Source organism: Squalius cephalus (genome assembly GCF_949319135.1).
Source record: "Squalius cephalus genome assembly, chromosome: 13".
In the NCBI taxonomy this organism is placed as follows: Eukaryota; Metazoa; Chordata; class Actinopteri; order Cypriniformes; family Leuciscidae; genus Squalius; species Squalius cephalus.
This window is the reverse complement of record NC_137134.1, coordinates 35,350,139-35,374,890: the sequence shown is the minus strand read 5'-3', so window position 1 is coordinate 35,374,890 and position 24,752 is coordinate 35,350,139. Positions and strand designations below refer to the sequence as shown.

At 40.0% G+C, this 24,752-nt stretch overlaps 1 protein-coding gene across 1 annotated transcript in view; it reads right to left on the bottom strand.

Annotated features, from left to right (window-relative positions):
• Nucleotides 1-24,752, bottom strand: part of LOC307169652 (uncharacterized protein) — a gene marked incomplete at its 3' end in the record, with an annotated part of 320,630 nt that overhangs the window by 9,025 nt on the left and 286,853 nt on the right. The window contains exons 2-3 of the mRNA XM_079890383.1: nt 7,174-7,244; nt 6,954-7,056 (exon numbers count right to left, since the gene is read on the bottom strand). Coding sequence (XP_079746509.1) covers nt 6,954-7,056; nt 7,174-7,244 — 174 coding nt within the window. The remainder of the gene's footprint in view (nt 1-6,953; nt 7,057-7,173; nt 7,245-24,752) is intronic.

Genomic DNA, 24,752 nt, shown 5'->3' with positions numbered 1-24,752 from the left:
CTAATAAACACGTTGTTGGTTTAGATGCAATGATAAGTTTATTTAACTCTTCCTGTCCTATAGTTGCAAAGCGCTGTAATTGTTCTTGCGGGGTGATAATTGAGGCTGAATCATAAGACACCATTAAAGATTGTACATTTACAATTGTGTTTCTGATGCTTTCTATTTTCTCAGTGAAGAAATTCATAAAATCATTACTACTACACTGTGACGGAATATTTTGCTCCGGTAACGTCTGTTTATTTGTTAGTCTAGCGACGGTGTTAAATAAAAACCTAGGATTATTTTGGTTGTTTTCTATTAGTTTGCGGAGATGCTCAGCCCTGGCTGCTTTTAGGGCCTTTTTATAACGTGACATACTGTCTTTCCATGCGATTCTAAAGACCTCTAAATTAGTTTGTTTCCATTTACGCTCTAAATTACGAGTTTCTCTCTTTAGAACATGCGTAACATTGTTGTACCATGGTGCTTTAGTTTTCTCTCTAACCTTTTTTAATCTAATTGGTGCAACGATGTCTAATGTACTAGAGAAAATGGTGCTCATAGTGCTAGTCATTTCCTCTAGTTCATCTGTTTGTTTGGGTTCACTGAGCAGCTGAGATAGATCAGGTAAGCTATTTGAGAAATGATCTATAGTTGTTGGAAGGATTGTTCTGCCTGGTCGATAACGCGGCGCAACATGACAAATTTCAGCGGTACGTAGTATGCAAGTGACCATGTAATGGTCAGTGACTTCATCACTTTGCGGTATAATATCTATATCGGTTGGATCGGCTCCATGTGATATAATTAAATCTAGCGTATGATTAAGACGATGAGTGGGACCAGTTACGTTTTGCTTGACCCCAAAGGAGTTTAATAAATCTGTAAACGCAGCCCCTAGCGCATCATTTGAATTATCTACGTGTATGTTAAAATCTCCAACAATTAATGCTTTATCGACATTGACCAAAAGATCTGAGAGAAAGTCTGCAAACTCTTTTAGGAAATCAGCGTAAGGCCCTGGCGGTCTATATACAGTAGCCAAGGCTAGAGATAATATGGATTTCTTTCTTACATCTAAGAGAGTAACATTTAGCACAAGTACTTCAAACGAATTAAACTTGTGACCTGTTTTCTGAGTAACAGTAAGAATATCTTTATAGATTATAGCAACACCACCGCCACGACCAATCAGACGGGGCTCATGCTTGTAACAGTATCCAGGAGGAGTAGACTCATTAAGACCGAAATAATCATTTGGTTTAAGCCAGGTTTCAGTAAGGCAAAGTACATCGAAACTATTATCTGTGACCATTTCATTTACAATAACCGCCTTAGGTGTAAGCGATCTAATGTTTAAAAGACCTAGCTTTATAAATTGTTTTTGTTCACTAATATTGAGATTTTCTGGTTTAATCACAATTAGATTTTTCCTAGATCCTGCAGTAGATTTATTATTTGATCTCACTAAACGAGGAATAGACACAGTTTCAATATAATGTTCTACATTGGTACTTATATCAATTAAGTTTGGACATGCGCATGCGTCAGGACATGCGCATGCGTCAACTGCGCATGCGTCGCGACTGAGTGCGTTGTTGTGTTTGGAGCTCCGTCGAATTAATTCAGAAACCTTGTTTTTCTTCTTTACACTCTTTTACAAACGAACTTTTTCATTTTTATAGCGTGTGAACATATCTGGAATACTATTCTCCTTAAAAAACAATCGGATTGCTCTGATATCGCTACATATATCCAACCTTTCGAACTTCCGCTACTAGCCTTAGCCCCCTAGCATTACACGCGTGGTTGCGCCTATCGATCGACTTATTTACACCCGTATCACTGAAAGCTATAATTCGCCATTATAGCACATCTGCTATAATGGCGAATATAACGGATGTGTGTCTAACGTTACCTTTGAGTGCAGGTGAGGACACCTTCGAGCTGCATTCTGTGCAGTTAGAGCTGGAATCCGTGGAGAAGCAGATCCGCGACCTACTAGAGAGACAGGCCGAGCTACGAGATCGACGTTTCGCGCTTGAAACATCACGCGCCGATGCTCACAAGTCAGTGGTTAGTAACCTTTTGACTCCGACCTCGTCTACTCCATGTGTTTCTCTGCCCAGGATGCGATCATCCCTGGTTTCATTCACTCCGGCACCAACACAACAACATGGACCCTGGGTGATTCCACAGCGGAAGACGCGGGCCAGGACCAGAGCTAGGACCTCTCCGCCCCTCCCGGCCTTCGAGATCTCCACCCGGAACCGCTTCTCCCCTCTACGCGAGACGGAATGCGACGCTGTGATCATCGGCAGTTCCATTGTCCGGCATGTCCGTGCTACCATAGGTAAAGGTAAGGTTCGCACTCACTGCTTTCCTGGTGCTTGTGTTCTCGATGTCGCTGCACAGGTTTCCGGGATTCTGAACGGTGACGAGCCCGTCGGAGCTGTCGTGCTGCACGCGGGAACGAACGACATCAGGCTACGGCAGTCGGAGGTTCTGAAGAAGGACCACAGGAGCCTGATCGAGACGGTACGCAGTACATCGCCTGAAACAACGATCATCGTGTCTGGACCGCTTCCCACCTACCGACTAGGACACGAAAGGTTCAGTAGATTATTTGCTCTAAATGAATGGTTAATGTCATGGTGTAATGAACAGAGACTGCTCTTTGTAAATAATTGGAATCTTTTCTGGGAGCGGCCTAGGCTCTTCCGTGCTGATGGCCTTCACCCCAGCAGAATCGGAGCGGCTCTTCTGTCGGACAACATCTCCAAGTGTATTTAAACCTCCACTGAATCACATCATTTTAAAGTGTTTTAAACCTTTAAACACTTTTAAAGGTTTAAAGTGTATTTAAACCTCCACTGAATCACATCATCATCCTTCATTTCAGTAAGATCAGAGTCTAGAGTGACTGAATCTCCCTTCATCACTGACACAACCCCACCAAACACTCCTGAAGAACAGAGTTTTTCACAGATTAAAGCTTTAAAATCACTTGATGTTGGTTTGATGAAGCTTCACTAAAATACTTTTAATCGTGTAAATGTGAAGTGAATAATATTCTGCAGCAGATCAAAGACAAAAATGATGAATGAAAAGAGAAATAGACTTTAATCACAAATAAGAGTGTTATCTCTCAGCAAAATCACACATTAATTATTTCTATACGAGAATAACAGTGAATGTTAATCCTTTCTGACTAGTTTAACCAGTAATTTATCACATCAGAACAGAAACAACTGAAACCAGAAAAACACATTTAAAACTCACCATCCAGACGCCACAAACACAAACAGAGCAAAACTAATTTGAGAAACATTTTCTTCATCGGTTCACTGAAAAGCCCACGATAGTAACTCTTAATGTCTGAAACACTCAGATTGATCTGAAAGACTGAACTGAGATATTTATCTGGTTGTGTGTGAATCCTCCCCCAACCTCAGTTAGTTTCCGCTCACACATCCGTCTCCTTTAACATCACGAAAATCAACAAGCTTTTGCTGATCTTACATTTTCAAATGAATTCTGGCTCTGAATCAAAACTAATAGCAGAAGAGTGAAATATTGGATTAGATATCTGTATCTACTGGTGTGTTATTTAGTGCTGTGAGCTGTCAATCATATTTGACCTCTGACCTGTGACTCTTATTTGACTGTTGATGGATTCACTTTATTTCAGTGTAAAGATGTTTTGTGTGGAGTGGAAGATTGTGAGCTTCTTATTAGCAGGAGAGAAAATGAAGAAACGCTTCAGCCACAAACTACTGACACACACAGAGACGACAAACATCCAGCAGAAGCTGTTTATCCACCGACAGATCAAACCAGACACACAGATGTTTGTACTGATAAAATAAAAGGAAATACTATTGCAGAGTTAATTTGACTCAAAAGCCACTAAATCACATGTATAATGTTTGCTTGTTGTTGCAACAAAATTCATGAATGAACATGCAAATGAATGCAAACATACAGTAACCTGTAAATGTAATCGTTCATTTAGGGAAATATCATTTGGTTACCAGAAAGTTTTGGTCTTGGGAAAATTTTATGAGAAAAGCTTGAGTTCATAATCAGATATTTTATTGCAGACTTTGGTATTTTGGTGAATCTGAGCAAAATAACTCTAGTTGAAACACACGTGCTTATCTAAGTGCTAAAGCATGCTATTATCGGCATAAAAAGGAAGCTGTTGTAACTCAAGCATGCAATGTGCAATCTCCCCCAAACTTCACATGTTTGATAAATGCCCTGGCCTGAAGACACATACATGCCAAAATGTAGTCATGGACATAGCGCCACCAGCTGGCCAGTGCTAACTGAAGCGTCACATTGAAATTCGCTTCTGACGAAAATAAAGCCCGCCTTCTTTGATTAGATTGGTCATCTCAAATATTTTTGACAATGACAACCAATCAGATGACGGCTGAACTCAGCTCAGAGGAGAAGGTCAGTTTAATAATTGTGCTGTGTAATATCTCTGCAGCACCAAAGAAGAGTCAATACTATATTATAAAATAGATAGCTCCAGTCCTTGATTCTGATTGGTTGAGCCACGTTCGAAGCCATTGTAAATTACTCAACAAACACACACCTGTGACCGCATTACATTAGTGTTACTGCACAACCGCGTTTGTGACTCTTTGTTGCTGCATGTGTTGCTTAGCAACCTCTTTGGAACTACATTGCTTGGCGGAGGAATAAATGTGTTATAACGTTATATTTTTTGTTGCTGGTGTTTATTTTAAGAATAAAATAAATATTAAAATTATCTTTTTTATGGAGCAACCGTTTTATAAAAGCAATAAGCCCCTTGAAGCCGTTTTTTTACAGTGGATTTAGAACAGCTCAGGGGGTAGCTCCGCTCCACGTCACCTAACAACGCCCCTTAGCTGTTCTAGATTCACTGTAAAACAAGGCGGGGCTTATTGCTTAATTAGTTAATTATTTCACAAAGTACAACTCATAAAAATGCAGATGCCCGAACCTCGATGAATTCATAGCTGCTACGGCCATGTCTTTGAGGCATAGCTGGGTGTAATTTATTTTGAAAAACAAAATGTAAAAATGTCTTGAAGAAATGTTCACCACAAGAATCATTTTACCAAACAAAACTTTTCTGTGGGACATCGCAAGGCTGAATTTATTTTTCCTTTTTTTTTTCTGGGTTAGGACTGCTAAATGAACAGAACTATTCAACTGATTTTAGTCTCACAGTGTAAAGGAGGCCAACTAGTAAGAGTTAGTAGAGGTCAGCTGTGGTTTAGTGTCCTTGTTAGTGTGCCCTCCTCCCATGTTGGAGACGCTGGTTCGAAACTTGCTCGAGCAGGCTGAGGAGGACCGGTTACATGTGGTGCCGTGACCCGGATGGGAATGAGGTTTAGGGGGGCGAGTGTAATGGAGGCAAGCTAGTAAGAGCTGTGAAAGTAAAGCCCCTGGTCTCGAGGCGACTTGGTGACTGATGATAGAGACTGCAGTCTTTATTGCCCTTGTTAGTGTTCCCACACACATCCCTCGAGTGCTGTAGTTAGGACGATAAGGGCCCAGCAGAACCACCAATGTTTTTTTTCCATATTGAAAATTTCAGAAGTTCCGTAATAAAATGTATAATGTTTGATTTGTTTAATTGGTGCATATCTTCAGTAAAATACAGGTTTGTGTACATTTTATTTTATGTATAACATCATTACTTTGCTGTAAATCATTTCATTTTATGCAAAGCATACAGGGACACAACCTAAACGAGTGTTGCTTCAGTCTTTTCACGTCATGGAAACACCTGATGCCTTGCATAAAATAAATCATTTTATTGGGTAAAATATGTCCGCAGAGTTGTTCACAGTTTGTTAATGGCCAGATTATGGAGTGAGTCACAGCATCTTTAGGTTATGAGTGAAATGCATGATGGCAGTCTGAAGTTAGCAGCTCATCGTCGAACGTGAGTCCAGCTCCGGCACGAGAACCAGCAGCGTTAAGATGGAAACGGGATAACAGAGACTGGTCGATTACACTCAGTACCTTCACACATAATGTACACAAGATTGCATTAGAAAATCTTGTAGATATACAAAAATTATTTAATAAATGCTAAAAAAAATAAAACTATTGCTTTAGTGAATGAGACGCAATGTTTAAAATAATGTAAAGTTTTATAGACTGTGGAGCAGTGCAGAAATTGTTAAAATACATAAAGTTAGTATTCCTCCAGGGGGCGCTCAACATAATGTAATAAAACATGGAGAGACTCTTGAACCTCAGAGTGAGAAAACTTTATTGATAAAGGCAAGCAAATACATATGGCAAATGGACAGTAGAATTATTGTCTTATCTGAGAGAAATATGTCATGTTCAGCCATAGAGGAGCTTCAGTGTTAGAGACATCTGATCTGTACAATAATAACACTACAAGACATGTGAGAACCTTTCAGTGTGATTAGAAGTCATTTCTAAAGTCCACAATCAAATAAAGATTGTAATAAATAAATAAAAACAAAGTTAAAAAGGAAAACAATGCGAATTATATTAACTAATATAGAGTAAGCAACGCAATATTTGGTAATCATCAGTATTTATCACGACTAACACTCACATTTGACACTTTGAGTATTAATGAGAAAATATGTTGCCGTTTCTTAAAAAGTAAATGGCAACAAAATAATATAAAAAGTCATTACAGATAAATGATGAAGATTAATAAATGATAAGAAAAATAGTAATATGAGAAATTAAACCATCATTTATGCACTTGATGTGTGAATATGTGCTTGATCTCGTTCAGCTCTTCTGGATCTGATCTCATAAACCACAATGATGACAGTAGCCACGCCCACCAGAGCAGAGAGGACCAATCGGATCACAGCTTCAGTAGGACCACAACAGTTGTTCTCAGAGTCTGAGGAATAAACACATCAAACTGAGATCAGATCAGTCAATAAACACTAATATCAGCTCTGTCGTACCTGCACATGTGTGACAGAGTGTGTTGATGTCCAGATGTGTGGTCTGGTTGCTGATGGGATTGTTCAGCACACAGCTGTAGGTGTTTTTATCCTGATATTCCACCTCCAGAGGTAGAGAGAGACTGATGCTGAGATCACACACACTGATGCTGGACAATACACTGATTCCTTTATACCAGGAGAGAGTCACATGACTCACATTCACCACTGATGAACACACCAATGAACATGATGATGATGATGAAGAACAGTGTGAAGAGTTACTGATGATGACAGGAACAGGCAGACGAGCTGGAAAACATGAGAGAATAAAGACAAATGAAGATGAATAAAGATTTTCAAGCAGAGGAAGAAACATGAGAGGAACCAAGATAAAAAAAGTAGAGCATTTTAAACAATCTGAAATAGAAAGTTAAATATTAAACTGAAAAAAAAAGCTATTTAGACTTTAAGTAATTTGATACTTCTTCAGATTTACTTTAATGTTGCAATAAATAAAAGAAATGAAAACAATAATAAACTCACTGTAGACAGTGAGACTGAAACCCTTTATCGCACTGTTGCTCTAGTTTATAAAGTCCAGTATGTTCAGTTGTGGTGTTTTTGATGGTCAGAGATCCAGTTTGATTGTCCAGCTTCAGTCTGTCTCCGAGTCTCCCATCAAGAACATCATCATATACAGTGATTCTGTCGAGCCGTTTATCGATTTCAGCTATTAAAGTGTTTTCATCTCCAATCCACTGAATTACATCATCATCCTTCATTTCAGTAAGATCAGAGTTTAGAGAGACTGAATCTCCCTTCATCACTGATATTTCAACTATCATGAAACACACACACACACACAGACACACACACACGAAGAACAAATGGAAAAAGGGTTTGTCACAGATTAAGACTTTTAAATGACTCAATGATGTTATATAGTTTTTAATTTAATTTCGAAATGAATAATATAAAACAACAGAAAGAAGCAAAATGGTGTGTGGATTAATATTGTATTTTGTAATTAAAAATAAAACATGGTGAAACAAATATTTAACTCACTATAGACAGTGAGATAGAAATCCATCCTCATATGGTAGATCTGTAGTTTATAATGTCCAGCATGTTCAGTTGTGGTGTTTGTGATGGTCAGAGATCCAGTTTGATTGTCCAGCTTCAGTCTGTCTCTGAATCTCCCATCAAGAACATCATCATATACAGTGATTCTGTCGGCCCGTTTATTGATTTCAGCTATTCAAGTGATTTCATCTCCAATTTTCCTCTACTGAATCAGATCATTATTCAGAATTTGGAGAAAAGGCATTTTGAGAGTGACAGGTTTTCCCTCCTTCACTGACACCAACATTTTTGCACCTCTAGAAGAACAAACAGAGTTCGTCTCAGATTAACAGTTTTTTTTTTTTTTTTTAATATTAAATAGTTTTTAAATATAAATTTGAAATGAGTAACATAAAACAACTGAACAAACAACAAGTTAAATGGTTAATTACAGTTTGTGGTCATTGAAATATAAAACAGGTGAAGCAAATATTTAACTCACCAATGACAGTGAGACTGAATCTCTTGATCTCATTGTTGATCTGTAGTTTATAAAGTCCAGAGGCTCTAGTTTTAGTGTTTGTGATGGTCAGAGATCCAGTTTGATTGTCCAGCTTCAGTCTGTCTCCGAATCTCCCACCATCATATACAGTGATTCTGTCGGCCCGTTTATTGATTTCAGCTATTAAAGTGTTTTCATCTCCAAACCTCCACTGAATCACATCATCATCCTTCATTTCAGTAAGATCAGAGTTTAGAGTGACAAAATCATCATCACCAAACACTCCTGAAGAACAGAGTTTTTCACAGATTAAAGCTTTAAAATCACTTGATCGTTTAATCAACGAATTTAATCTAAAATAAAAAAATAAAATCCATGAAAACACATTTAAAACTCACCAACCAGATGCCACAAACAGAGCAAAACTAACATTTTCTTCATCGGTTCACTGAAAGGCCACAATAGTAACTCTTAAAATGTCTGAAACACTCAGATTGATCTGAAACACGACTGAACTGTGATATTTATCTGGTTGTTGCTTCAGTCACAGTTTCCGTTCACACGTCCATCTCCTTTAACATCATGAGAATCAACAAGCTTTTGCTGATCTTAAATTTATGGGCCTGTATGAAAACTAAGAGTGAAATATTGGATTAGATATCTGTATCTACTGGTGTGTTATTTAGTGTTGTGAGCTGTCAATCATACTTGATCATGTTTTAATGTTTTGTTAACAATTTTGCTCAATGTATCAAATATATCACGGACAGCTGACTCCTGGAGCTTTTAAAATTCTGTGTGGTTAGTTTGCAGCAGTGACAGAAATTAACTTTCCCATTATGGTCAAATAGATTTGTACCTTTTTGGGCATTTTTACCTCTATAAGGGTATTTTATGTAAACTTTTATGTAAAATTCTTTACATGAAAACTAAACACAGTGAACATACTGTGACAGAACGCCCTCTCCCGGTAGGCGTGACCTCGTGCCGTAATAGGAGAAGTGAGCTAGGGATGGAGGGTGCTGTGGAGGTGGCCGAGGCGAAGCTGCAGGCAAGGATCCAGGAGATGGCGAAGAGATGGCAAAGGGTAGGCATGCCGGCAGAGGAAGCTGGAGGAGGTTTAGGCAGAGGATGACTGACTGAAACTGAAGGGTCCAAGGTGGTGCAGAATATGGTGATGGGATGGTGGTGAGTTGACGACAATCCCCTGGCGGTAAAGGTGGAGATAGTCCCAGAGCTTGCCAGTGGCGACAGCCCACGGCGGGGACGAGGAACGAGGAAGGGAGGAGTCCAGGTGGTGTTGAGGCAACAGAGACGTGGCTGATGGATCCGCAGGCACAGAGCCGATGAAATCAAGCAACATCGCTGGCACTGGATACCAAGGCGATGCCGCGGCGACAAATGTCGAAGGTGGAGCCAGAGAACCCGAGGGCTGAGGTGGAGCCGGTGTGATGGAAGACAGATGGCCCATCACACCGTCACGTCACACCATTTCCGCCAAGGGGAAGGAGGAACCCGCTGCAGCCGTAGGGGTGGAGGGACGGAGTGCAGAGGGTGGCCTAAATGTCTGTGGCAGAAATGATGTGATGACTGACCAAGGGGAGCCGGTGAAGACGCAAGTCCGAGGGTCTCAGGTGGAGTTGAAGGTGGGAGGAGCCAAGATGGAGCCGACAGGTTGAGGGGCTGAGATGGAAAGAAGAGAAAATGGTCCAGAGGCGAAGACACAGGATCCTCTCACACGGATGAATGAGCTGCAGCTTGACGTCACAGGGACTCCCTGGAGCTGTAGACATCTGGCAGCTGCGGGGCTGAGGGAATTGCTGAGCTTAGCGGTGCCAAAAACTTGCCAGAATAACGTTTAGAATAGCACAGTCCATGTAGATTGAAGAAATTATAAAATCATAGATCATAGTGCTGTCTAGAATCAGCGATGATGAAGGTGCCAGGTGGGATAGGGTGGAAGTTGAAACTTCCTTCTTGAAGTCTATCAGCCAGTCCTCATTCTTCGTACTCGCTGTTCCCTTGTCCGCTTATGTCGCTGGCTCACCCCTCTGGTCAGAAAACACCAGCCGTGCCGAATCATACCACACACTGGAAAAGCAAAGCGAGCTGAGCCGTGCTATGCAGTGGAAAAGCGCCATTACAGTATGATGGAGCTCCACTTCCAGGGCGAGGGGCAGCTCTGTCCTCAGTAGCTCTCCGTCTGTGGCGGACTCACACTATTTCTTCGCGGTCGATGGTGGTGATTCGGGCTCTGGGTTTGGCTGTGTTCTGGATAGGGGAAAGACGCTCTTCAGACACCGGATGATGGCTTCTTTCAAGTTCTGACTGGTGGTGTTTGGGAGATCCACAGGATGATGGTAATTTACCCTGAGCAAAAACAGACAATATTGTGTCTAAGATGTAACTCAATGTTAACTTTTTGTTTGTTGAACTTTTACATAAAATCAGTATCACATTTACAATCATGCTGATGTTCAGGAAAAACAGCACTCTTTCTCATGTGATATTGCTTAACATGGTCTTACAACATAAGTGTAGAAAGATATGAAAAGTCATCAGATTTTATCCTCATATCTTGATGTTTGGGGGAATTCACACTGCATTATAAGAGGCTACATCACGCAGTGAAAGCGTGCACTCTTAAAGTGCACAAGCAGGAGTTTATCGTACTTAGAGAAAAAAACGTTCCACAAACATCCAGCAGAAGCTGTTTATCCACCCAACAGATCTAACCACATTTCTGTAAATATAAAACTAGACGAAAACCATTGCAGCATCCATTTTGATCCTGAAACCAGTGAATAACATTTATAATGTTTGCCAGCATTGTTACAACAAAATTAATCAGCGAATAATAATGAGAAAACACAATAACCTATATAATTGTTCATTTAGATGAATTTGCATTTGGTTACCAGAGAGATTTGGTGTTTAGAAATACTTGAGTTTATAAAGAGATCCCTTTTTTTATTGCAGACTTTACCACACTTTGGTATTTGAGCAAATCTGAGTAAAATAACTCTTTTGAAACTAACACATGTCAAGTCAAGTCAAGTCAACTTTATTTATATAGCGCTTTTCACAATACAGATTGTATCAAAGCAGCTTCACAGTATAAATTAAAATAGTACATCAATGTTTGTTTCTAGTGTAAAACGTCCACGTTTGGTAATGCTGATCAATAGTATTGTTGATTGATTAATTAAATTAAGTATCCCCAACTGAGCAAGCCAAAGGCAACAGTGGCAAGGAACCGAAAAACTCCATCAGGTGACCTAATGGAGAAAAAAAAAAAACCTTGGGAGAACCCAGGCTCAGTCGGGGGCCAGTTCTCCTCTGGGGTTTATGAACTAGAGACCGGAATTAACTGTAAGATTAAAAGTATTATACGAATGCCTGGCTGAAGAGATGCGTCTTTAATCTAGTTTTAAACAAGGAGAACGAATCTGAGCAACGAACAGTATCAGGAAGGCTATTCCAGAGTTTTGGAGCTAAATGTGAAAATGCTCTCCCTCCTTTGGTGGATCTGGATATCCTAGGTATGACCAAAAGCCTAGAATAGTGATCTTAGAGAGCGCGATGGATTATAGGGCGATAGAAGATCCATTAAATAGACTGGAGCTAAGCCGTTTAGGGCTTTATAAGTCAGTAGCAATACCTTGTAATTAATACGGAACTTTATAGGTAACCAATGCAGTGATGATAAAATCGGTGTTATATGGTCAAATTTTCTTGATCTAGTAAGAACTCTAGCGGCTGCATTTTGGACTAACTGTAGCTTGTTTATTGAGAATGCAGGACAACCAGCTAATAAAGCATTACAGTAATCTAGTCTCGAGGTCATGAACGCATGAACTAACTTTTCTGCATCAGAAGCAGATAGCATATTACGTAGCTTAGCAATGTTTCTAAGGTGGAAAAAGGCTGTTTTTGTAACATATGAAATATGATTTTCAAAAGACAGGTTACAGTCAAGTTTAACACCCAGGTCTTTTACTGTCGAGGATAAAGTAACAGGACATCCTACTATGTTAAAGTTGTATTGTGAGAGGTTTTGTGGGCAGTTTTTTGAACCGATAAGTAGTACCTCTGTCTTGTCTGGATTTAATAAAAGAAAATTGAGCGTCATCCAATCTTTTATATCTTTAACACACTCTGTCAATTTAGATAATTTAGCGTTTTCATCCGGCCGTGATGAAATATAGATTTGAGTGTCATCAGCATAACAATGGAAACTAATTCCATGTTTCCTTATAATATTTCCAAGTGGCAGCATATACATTGAGAATAATAGAGGGCCTAACACAGATCCTTGCGGCACTCCATAGTTTACTGGAGTTATGATCGATTTTTCTCCATTTAAATAGACAAAATGGCATCGGTCAGATAGGTATGATCTGATCCAGCTTAATGCTTATCCTTGAACACCAGTATAATTTTGTAGTCGATCTAAGAGTATTGTATGATCTATAGCAGGGTTCACCAATCTCGGTCCTGGAGGGCCGATGTCCTGCAGAGTTTAGCTCCAATCCCAATTAAACACACCTGAACCAGCTAATCAAGGTCTCACTAGGCATACTAGAAACTTTCAAACAGGTGTGTTGGAGCTGGTTGGAGCTAAACTCTGCAGGACAGCGGCCCTCCAGGACCGAGATTGGTGAACCCTGATCTATAGTATCGAACGCAGCACTAAGATCAAGTAAAACTAGTATTGAGATACAGCCTTGGTCAGAAGCTAAGAGTAAATCATTTGTGATTTTAACAAGCGCAGTTTCAGTGCTATGGTGCGGCCTGAAACCAGACTGAAACTTTTCATAGATGTCATTATCTTGTAAGAAAGAGCCCAGTTGGGCGGACACAACTTTTTCTAGTATTTTAGACATAAAAGGAAGATTTGAAATGGGTCTATAATTTGCTAGGTTATTTGGGTCTAATTGTGGTTTCTTAATGAGTGGTTTTATAACTGCCAGTTTAAATGTTTTTGGAACATGACCTAAAGATAAAGATGAGTTAATAATATTGAGAAGAGGTTCTTCCACTATAGGCAACACTTCTTTCAGTAGTTTAGTGGGTATAGGATCTAATAAACGTTGTTGTTTTCGATGAAGTGATAAGTTTATTTAACTCTATTTGTTCTATAGTTGTAAAGCACTGTAATCGTTCTTGCGGGGTGATAACTGAGGCTGAGTTATAAGGCGCGATTGAGGATTGAACGTTTACAATTGTGGTTCTGATTTCAATTCATGAAATCATTACTACTAAACTGTAACAGAACATTTTGTTCAGGTGACATCTGTTTATTTGTTAGTCTAGCCACGGTGTTGAATAAAAACCTAGGATTGTTTTGGTTATTTTCTATTAGTTTGCGGACGTGCTCAGCCCTGGCTGCTTTTAGGGCTTTTTTATAACGTGACGTACTGTCTTTCCAAGCGATTCTAAAAACCTCTAAATTAGTTTGTTTCCATTTACGCTCTAAATTACGGGTTTCTCTCTTTAGAACACGCGTAGTATTGTTGTACCATGGTGCTTTACTTTTCTCCCTGACCTTTTTTAGTCTAATGGGTGCAACAATATCCAATTTTCCAGAGAGAATGGTGCTCATAGTGCTAGTTAGTTCCTCTAGTTCATCTGTTTGTTTGGGTTCACTGAGCAGCTGAGACAGCTCAGATAAGTAATTTGAAAAATTATCTATGGTGGATGGAAGAATTGTTCTGCCTAATCGATAACGCGGCGCAGCATGATATATTACAGGGGTACGTAATATGCAAGTTACCATGTAATGGTCAGTTACATCATCACTTTGTGGAATGATATCTATATCAGTTGGATCGGTTCCGTGTGATATAATTAAATCGAGTGTATGATTAAAACGATGAGTTGGTCCGGTAACATTTTGCTTAACCCCAAAGGAGTTTAATAAATCTATAAACGCAGCCCCTAACGCATCATTTTGATTATCTACGTGTATGTTAAAATCTCCAATAATTAATGCTTTATCGACATTGACCAATAGGTCTGAGAGAAAATCTGCAAACTCTTTTAGGAAATCAGCGTAAGGCCCTGGCGGTCTATATACGGTAGCCGAGGCTAAAGATAATAGGGATGTTTTTCTAACATCTAAGAGCGTAACATTTAGTACAAGTACTTCAAACGAAATAAACTTATAACCCGTTTTCTGAGTAACACTAAGAAAATCTCTATAGATTGTTGCAATACCGCCGCCACGACCAATCAGACGGGGCTCATGTTTATAGGAGTATCCTGATGGAGTAGACTCATTTAGACCGAAATAATCATTTGGTTTAAGCCAGGTTTCAGTAAGGCAAAATACGTCGATGCTATTATCTGTGACTATTTCATTTACAATAACTGCCTTAGGTGTGAGTGATCTAATGTTTAGAAGACCTAGCTTTAGAAATTGTTTTTGTTTACTAATAGCAACATTTTCTGTTTTAATAACAATTAGATTTTTCCTAGATCCTAGACTTTTGGTTACTAGTCAAAAGATATTTAACATTTTGGAGATATTATCCGACAGAAGATCCGCTCCGAATCTGCTTGGGTGTAAGCCATCAGCACGGAAAAGCCTAGGACGCTCCCAAAAAAGATTCCAATTATTTACAAAGAGCAGTTTCTGCTCATTGCACCATGACGTTAACCATTCATTTAGCGCGAATAATCTACTAAACTTTTCATGTCCTAGTCGGTACGTGGGAAGCGGTCCTGACACAATGATCGTTATATCAGGCGATGTGCTGCGTACCGTATCAATCAGATTCCTGAAGTCTTTCTTCAGAACCTCCGTCTGGCGCAGCCTGATGTCGTTCGCTCCCGCGTGCAGGACAACAGTTCCGACGCGCACGTCACCGTTCAGAATCTCGGGTACGCGAGCAGCGATTTCAGAAACACGAGCGCCAGGAAAGCAGTGACTGTGCACCTTACCTTTGCCTAATGTAGCGTGGACGTGCCAAACGATGGAATCGCCGATGATCACAGCATCGCGTTCCGTTTCGCAGAGAGGGGAGAAGTGGTTTTGGGTGGATATCTCGAAAACCGGGAGGGTCGGAGAGAGTCTTGGTCTAGACCCAGAGGCGGACAGAGTACACAGCTTTATTACTTGAGTAAAAGTACAGATACCCCTTGCTAAATTTTACTCAAGTACAAGTAAAAGTACTACAGTCAGATGTCTACTCAAGTAAAAGTACTAAAGTACTTGTTTTTAAAAGTACTTGAGTACCAAGAGTACAAGAGTACATTTTCTAAATATTGCATTACTACTGCCATAGTGCTTACATTTATGTACAGAAACGTCCTACATGGAGTTATGAAAAATGTTAATGTTAATACTAGGGGTGGAACGGTACACAGAAGTCACGGTTCGGTTCATACCTCAGTTCAGACATCACGGTTCGGTACGAGTTCGGTACAATGGAGGGAAAAGCAAAACAAAAATGCAGAAGGCAATTTTTTTTTTATTGTGCATGTCTCAGGCTGTACCACCTAGTGTCATACAGTCTCTCCCCTGAGCTAGCTGCAACAGCCTGCCCTGAAGTGTGTAAAGTAAGATGTAAACAAAATAAGACAATCAGCTATAAAACTAAAAATAAAGCATCTCTTATTTATGTGTGGACGCACGAGCGCGAGGGTGCGCGCAGCAAAAATGTCGTCATTGTGGTGTGGGCGGTCATGCGCGTTGGGTGTGCAAGGCCACATTTTGCTTGGCGGTGTGCAGTGCACGGCTTTTAGCGCACGGCTCCGCATCCGAAGACGCACGACTTCGAGCCGAATCTGGCCGAGCATGTACATCTCACAGCACCGGCACCCAGTTCTTGCGTCTAAATTAGTTGCTTACATTAACAAAATGAGCCTACAATAGCAGACATCAGCCCTTTAAATAAAAATAAATGGCCATGTTTTATAAAAAGGTTCACAAAACTAAATAAAAATGTTTAGAAATTATGTAAGATAACGTTAATTTAGTTGTAGGTTACGTTCTCATATCCATTTTTTTTTTTCTAATGTCACAAGGAATAATCTGGTTTACTGCTTTACACGATTATTTTGCTGTGTGGTTTTGGTGTACTAAAGTGTTGTTTTACTAAAATAAACATTCACGAGTGTAGCCTACCTTACTTCAAACCACTGATTCCTGATGGTTTAGAGGACAATTACACCCTGTCGCACCCTGTCGTTTCAAAGAATATACACCGGCGAGCGCTAAGTATAAATGCCTCGTCCATTTGGGGAGGCGCGCGCACGGTCAGCGGAGGCTCGCGCTGCGGAGGCAGGCGAAAGTATAAACCATAGACAGTATAAGAAGGTATAAACAAACCTAGCTTAAGGCGGGGCTACAGATTAGGTGTCCCTAAAGAACCCGCGTATCTAACAGTAGTTCCGCATTACATTAATTAATTTGCACGCGAGTTTTATTTATTTTTATACCGTATTCTCCGTGTAAATTCATGTAGACTACCGAACCGTGACGCCCGTACCGATTCGGTTCAATAATACATGTACCGTTCCACCCCTAGTTAATACCTTGGAGAATGTAAAGAAATTGAAAGTAAAATCAAGTCATTTTCATCTTTTTACCATGCTGCTTTATTTAACATTTTCACTTGCCCACAAGGCAATAGCACAATGGCAACGCTCTGACAAACCTCTGCTAGAGTTTTAATGGATTTTTTGCACCCACATTTGAACCCGACTGTGTTAAACACACCGCATACTCAAGAACATCAACGCAAATGCTCAGCTTACATTAATGTGTAATATCAGAAAAGAAAATTCAGCTAACAATTGTGTGTACATGTGAGTTTCTCTTTTTTTCATCAATCAAATCACAGGGTTCCAGACTGCGACCAAATATGCGACCATTTTATTGAGAATGTGCGAGTTCAAATTGTATGTGGTGCCATTTGTGCGAGTGCATGGTCATGTACTACTCAGTTAAATTCACGCATGAATTTTCCTGCATTGAACTTGTTTTAGCGCTCGCCAAAGTGAATTTTTGTCCCGCCAAAGTCTTATTTGATCGGTGAGTAAAGTAGATGAACTGCCGCTTGTGACAGGGCGCATGTTTAACTGAATGAACGAGCAGAGAGAGAGAGAGAGCTGGTCGCGCGCGCAGACACACTCGGCCTCTCTCGCGCACTGTCGCTCGCTTTTTCTTTTTTCCTTTTTTTTAATTTATTATTTTTTTAGAAGAAGTAACGGGTACTCACGGTTATGGATAGAAATGTAGCGGAGTAAAGAGTACAATATTTGCCTCTCAAATGTACTTGAGTAAAGTCATGAGTACTCCCCAAAAATGATACTCGAGTAAAGTACAGATCCCTCAAAATTGTACTTAAGTACTGTACTCAAGTAAATGTACTCCGTTACTGTCCGGCTCTGTCTAGACCTGACTCGCGTCTTCCGCGGCGGAACTATCCAGGCTTCGTGATGGCGTGTTGGAGCCGGAGTGAACGAGACCATGGCTGATCGCGACCTCGGCGCTCGGGACCGAAGCTGAGAAATGCACGGAGTAGACGAGGTCGGAGTCAGCGGGTTAGTAACGTTAATCACTGATTTGTGTGCATCAGCGCGTGATGTTTCTAGAGCTAAACGCCGGTCTATCAGCTTGGCTTGTCTCACTAAAAGGTCGTGGATCTGTTTCTCAACAGCTTCCAGCTCACCGCGTGCAGCTCAAATGTGTCCTCACCTGCACCAAAAGGTAGACTACTTACATCTGATATATTCGCCATTTTAACAGATGGACAGTAAGTTAGCAACGACGCTACCAGTGATGCTATCAGTATTAATACTAATTTATGACTGAAGTCTTGGATATAATCCGTTTTTTTAGTGGTACGGGTGTAGTGTAGACGCACGATAGGCGAAAAATGTTTGTAAGTGAGTGTTGAGAAGACGCGTTCAGCCGTGATCCACGGACGTAACCTATAAGAGTATCTGGCGTTGGATCACTAAAAGGCTTGAGACACGTCTGCTCAACAGTCCTCGTTGTAACTATGAGGTTTGAGCAGCAGTGCTTCTCAGTGAGGAAAAGTAGAAAATGTTCGTTGTAAGTGAGTTTAAAGAGTAAAATCAAAAGTTATAAATCAAATCGATGGAGCTCCAAAGACAACAACGCATTCAGACGCGACGCATCAAACAGCCTCGGAGGGTGTTTAACGGGAGGAAAAAGAGGGAGACGACACTGAGCGGGAATACAGTTTAAAAGTCAGAATTGCGAGTTTATATCTCGCAATTCTGACATTATACCACACAGCAGCGACTTTATATCACGCAATTCTGTTTTTAGAACTCTCAATTGTGACTTTATATCATGCAATTCTGAGATAAAAAGGCAGAATTCATGTTCCTTATCGATACGGTTCAATCGTGCTGCGTCGTACATTCTGCCATAGGAACTCAGATTCCTATCCTGCTATCAAGCTGACTGATCAGTGCTCTGCAAGCAAGCGGACTGACAGCACTCTGCACTCGAGCTGATTCAGCGATCTCCCCTGTGGCCATCCGGCGTTTCTAAAAGAGCAAATTTCATGTGGTGTTGTTGCAAATGCTGCACCATGAGTGTGGCACGTGCAGGGCAGCCCTGCACCCATTTGATGAGCACAGTGAGTGCGTCACCTGTCTGGGGAAATCCCACACAGAAGCTGCGCTCACTGAGACGAGCTGTTCCCACTGCAAGAGTATGAGTCTCACCTCTCTCCGCTCGCGGACCGCTTAATTTTTTAGACAATGGTCCCACCCCTCACGCTCTCCTGTTCTCTTCCTCCCAGGAATCTCGGAGGAACAAACAGCAGAGCCAGAGGACTGAGAGATCAGGCACGAGTGAGCTCACGTCGGGAAAAGCACTTGGGACTCGAGAGCACTTCGACTCGGCGCAGTAAAAAGTCAAGTTGGTTCTAATGACAGAAGTGAGAGGGAGTTTTGACTTTTTACTGCACCGAGTCGAAGTGCTCCCGAGTCCCAAGTGCTATTCTGCCATACATTATAGTTATCCTTTTTACCCGCTTAGAAAAGCGCCACGTTTTATTTTGTGTCACCATACTTGGTCGTGTAACTACTCGTGTAACTGTATTTAACCCTCTGGGGTCTGAGCTGTTTTCTGGGTCCTGGAGGTGTTCTGACATGCTCTGACATTTGTGCTTATTTCTGTTACTTGTGACATTTTCATGGCTAAAGTCTGATTACACTGTATTCAGCACAAACTCTGCTACAATAATATATCAGCAGCATGTATGTAAAAGTTTGTAGTTTTGAGATAATGACATTTATGCGTGGTTTGTGAAAATACAAAAAAAAATTGTCACTGAAATAAGGTCATGAAACCCATACTGATTATTTCTTCACAAGACTTTTGAAAATTGTATCACGTAGCCTAGAGTATTTGCTCCAAAACTATGTGAAAATCATCCTGACTGCTAATTCAGAGAAGACAATATATTGATTTAAAATTTCTAAGACGTGTTTTGTGTAAGAAAGCTTTATGCGAAGGGGCGTAATCACCTCATTAATATGTAAGCTTTTCACACCTGAGAAAGACAAAGACACTCCCTAATGGCCCTATTTTAGGAGCTATCAGGCCCCATCATTCTGAGCAACTTTGCACAAAGAATGAGGAGATTTAAAAAAGAATGGCTTTTTGATTGTTTGGATTTATTTACAACACAACATAATCCAAATATACACAACGAATGACAAAAAAAGCACACTATTCAAAACAATCATCCAAAGACAGAGACCTTTGTGCCATTCCTAAAAACATTGTACATACCTTTCATTTCCAAGGTGTTGGATTTTCACTTTACTATGTTCATATACAGAGACTCATGTGAATGTTGAAGTCAGCAGGACTCAGTGGCATCTGGTCCCTGAAAGAAAAAAAAAGTGAACATACTGATATCAAGAGAAACTATAGGGAATATAGTTCTAAAATTTATTGGGAATAAAAATGATTTTTTATTGCTTTTTATTGCTTTAAAAATTGCTTTTTAAAATTCACAGAATACACACACACACAAATGTTTCCAATAATATATAATATAATGAACACCAGGTTTGTTGTGCCTTGTAAGCATAGGCTATGCACAGTGCTGCATAAAATAATAATAACAATAACCTATAGCAGCATATAAATCTTCCAAAAGATTTCAGTAACAACTACGCTAGAGAAAAATATATTGATTATCATATGTTACTTCAAATGTTTCCATTCGTTATGATGATATGAAATGAGATAATAGTAAAAACATGAAGCCTTTGTTTGGTGTGTTTTGTTTTTCAAACGCGATCGTTTCAAACGCGATCGCGATACATTCAAAACCAGAGCTCGCTCCAAAATATGAAACATTTGGTTACCATATTATACATATCTACGTTTGAGCAGATATCCACAAACACAGTAACAGTAAACGCGGGTCTAAATATTATAATATTCACCATATATCTAGCAACAGTTCAACTGCAATGTGAAGTTTATGCAACAAAAACATGAACTAATAATTAAGAATTTCTTACCTTACATCTTTCTTATCTTCAAATCGCGTTCTTCTTCTTCTAAGGTAAAGTGTATGTAAGTGTAAGTAAATCCAATGTAAGCTCACGGCACATTTTTCAAACTCGACGAAAAGCAGAGACTTGTGAAGTTTTTTGGTGCGTTGTTTTTGAGGTAATGAGCGCGTTCGCGTTCCATGTTGAGATTTGCATGTGAATGTCTTTTGCGCGCGTGGGCGTGGTCAAATTAAAAATAATTAGCAAGCTTGTGAGAAGCTGGACATCTTGTTGGTTTTAAACAAATTACTTAAACAGAGAATATTTGTTTTCAGTTTGAATCCGATCATTTAAAAGTACACACTTAAATGTTTATAAAGGTATATGGCTCATAAATGTGTGACAAGTATTCGCTGAGTTTTGTTTCAGTTTATAGACGTGCTCAAGAAAAAAAAGTTTTCTTTATTTTACAAAAGCACAATGTTTTGATGGTTGTAAGTGGACACATACAAAAGTAGAAATATCACAGATTCTTTTTTTATATTTCTTTTTTCTGTATGACCATAGATGACGGAGAAATTTAAGTTTATTGTGCTACTATGTGAAGAAAATCCAGCAAAACGCACCGGCGCGTTTGTCGACCCCAGAGGGTTAAATAGGGAAAATGTGGAGGTGTTTGGTCGCTTCTAACTTCATCTCTGTTTGGTCCCTAATGAATGAACTGGGCTAAGCTAAGTGCTATCAAAGTGTTGCAGCGCGCCAGAGCGATTAAGTGCACGCACTGAGACGAGAGAGGTATGTATCAACTCGTCTTATTTAAGGGAATAACATAATTTAATATGAAAAAACGGTGGAGTGTTCCTTTAAAATATCTTATCTATTCTATAGAAAACAATTGTAGAAGTAGTTTGAATGATATACAAGCCATATGTGTTTTTAAGGCCTATGTGACTGTGACTATAAAGATCAACAAGAGAAGTGTGCAGCCACTGAGCAGTTTTTGCTTAGTCAGGGATTTCCCAGTAAACAACAGGTGATGTGAAAGTGAAAGAGGTGTCACATGAGAGACTGTTGAGAGGAGAAACAATCAAAACATTTATGATATATTACCTTGGCATTACACATCCGTCTCCTTTATCATCACAAAAATCAACAAGCTTTTGCTGATCTTACATTTTCAAATGAATTCTGGCCCTGAATGAAAACTAATAGCAGAATAGTGAAATATTGGATTAGATATCTGTATCTACTGGTATGTTATTTAGTGCTGTGAGCTGTCAATCATATTTGACCTCTAACCTCTGACTCTTATTTAACTGTTGATGGATTCACTTTATTTTCATTGTAAAGATGTTTTGTGTGGAGTGGAATATTGTGAGCTTCTTTTTAGCAGGAGAGAAAATAAAGAAACACTTTTTTTCAGAAGATTTTTTGTTTTGTAAAGAGCAGCACACCACAACGACGGCAAACAATATTTTTGAAACTATGGATAATTTCATGAGATCAAATGAGATAAACTGGAGCGACTGTATTGGGGTCTGTACTGATGGAGCTGCTGCGATGACCGGCAGATCGGGGTAGTTCAGCGTATCAAAGGTGTTGCACCCCTTGCTTTCTGCACAGAGCTATCTGCATCTGATAGCTTGCTACTAAAGAAATGGAACCCAGTCTCCATGGAGTTTTAGATGTGGCCGTAAAAACCGTGAACTTTGTGAAAGCCAGAGCCACCAGCTCCCGGTTATTCACTGCGCTCTGCAAAGAGGTAGGTGCTGATTACCATACCCTGCTGATGCACACTGACGTGAGGTGGCTGTCCAGAAGGCGGGAGCTGATGGGTCTGTTCAGTCTGAGGGAGGAGTTGCGTGACTTTCTTGCGGACAAGAGACCAGACCTTGCTGAGTTTTTGGACAACGACAAATGGCTCGCTCAACTCAGCTACCTTTCAGACATATTCTGTGAAATAAATTAACAGAGCAATGCAACGTGCAAACATAAACACTGTGGTGCAGCATGAATGAGTAGAGGCTTCCAAAAGAAAACTACACATGTGGAAAACCTGTGTCTCCTCCGGATTCAGTGACATGTTCGAGCACACCCATGCTTTTATTGCAGACAGACATTTGAATTTTAAAATCATTCACTGTCAAATAAACAGTGCATCTATCAAAGGTCCTGGAGAAATCAGATAGTAATTTCCCAGCTCTAACTGAGGAGCAAGCAGCTGATTTCCTGTGGATCAGAAACCCCTTCACTGAGAACAATGAAGCAAATCTTCCAGCTTCCCTGCCATCAAGATTTCTGGAAGAGCTTATAGAAATATCCTCTGATGCCAGCCTGAGGTTTCAGTGAGGTCCCATTGGAATCATTCTGGTCTGAAATTGCAGAAGAACACCCAGTCTGTCACACAGCTGCAATGAAGGTGCTGATTCCCTTCAGCACCACCTACCTTTGTGAAGCTGGGTTTTCAACCATGACAGCCCTTAAAACCAAATACAGGGCCAGACTGAACCTTGAGGATGATATGCGTCTTGCCCTGTCAAAGATCTCTCCACGCATTGACCAAATTATTACTCACTGCCAGCAGCAATCCTCACACTGATTGATAAAGCCTCACAAATAACATAATAGTATATTATAACATACAAGTATTAGACAGCAGTCATTTTGTAATAGCCTATATCCATTCTTTTTTCCCACGCACTAGTTTGAATTATGAAATTTTTGTTATTTCATTTCAAACAGGGCCAATTTATAGGTTACTTAGGAGTAAATAAATAATTACAAATGGCCTACTGATGTTTTTGTTATTGTATTTTCAATAGTATTTAGGCTATTTTTGCATAAATATATTTGGTTATAGTAATAAATATACCGTTTGTTTGAAAAAAAAAGAAGCATCCTTGCTGCAAGGGTAGCTCTAATAAACACCCCCGGAGCCACTATTTTTTTACAAGTTGATGTGAGCCTCGGCGATCGACTGATATCCCAGAGTTCGAGCACGTATCCTTACCGAAGCATCATAGAGAGTCTGATCAACTACAGTAAAGATACGTTGGAATCAATTTTCTCAGACGGTCTGTTTTATAAAGATACAGCCGGTCACATGGACGTGAAGGACCCTGTCGACCGTAACACGGGGCTGACGAAGTGATCGCTCTACACAAGCGGGAGTAAAGGGAGTAAATAGCTGTTGGCACCTGTTCACAGTGATATTTTCTTTCAAGAAATTTCTAAATGGCATTGACATCAAAATACGTATGATTCGAGGTAAAGACAAATTCTGTCTGGTGCTGTGGGATGACGAGGCTTACAAATAAAAATTGTGTCAGCATCCCTATTTGTCAAGAAAGCTTTACCCCTGAACACAAACTCCCCCAACTCGGTCCAAAAGCTTATTCCTTTAGCTTTAGACATTTTGTCTAATATGTATCTACTGTCACGCTTCTCGATGGAAAAATTTTCAGAACTTCACCAACAAGATCTTCCACAGCTCCAGCATCCTCGAAATTAGTGGCTACAGTTTCGTCTTTATGACCATGGTCAGGATAAGGTAATGCCAGCGTTAACATACTCACTTTTTCGTGTTGATCCAAATCGTTCCTGAGTAAAATATTTATTATGGACGTATCCAGATCATTGAATATTCTCACGACCATTTCCAGATTTCAACTTTTCCAGTTGATGTTGTGGGACTAAATACATTTTCTCAGCATACTCCATCATCACCCCTGTCTAGCGGCTATTAAGCTTGA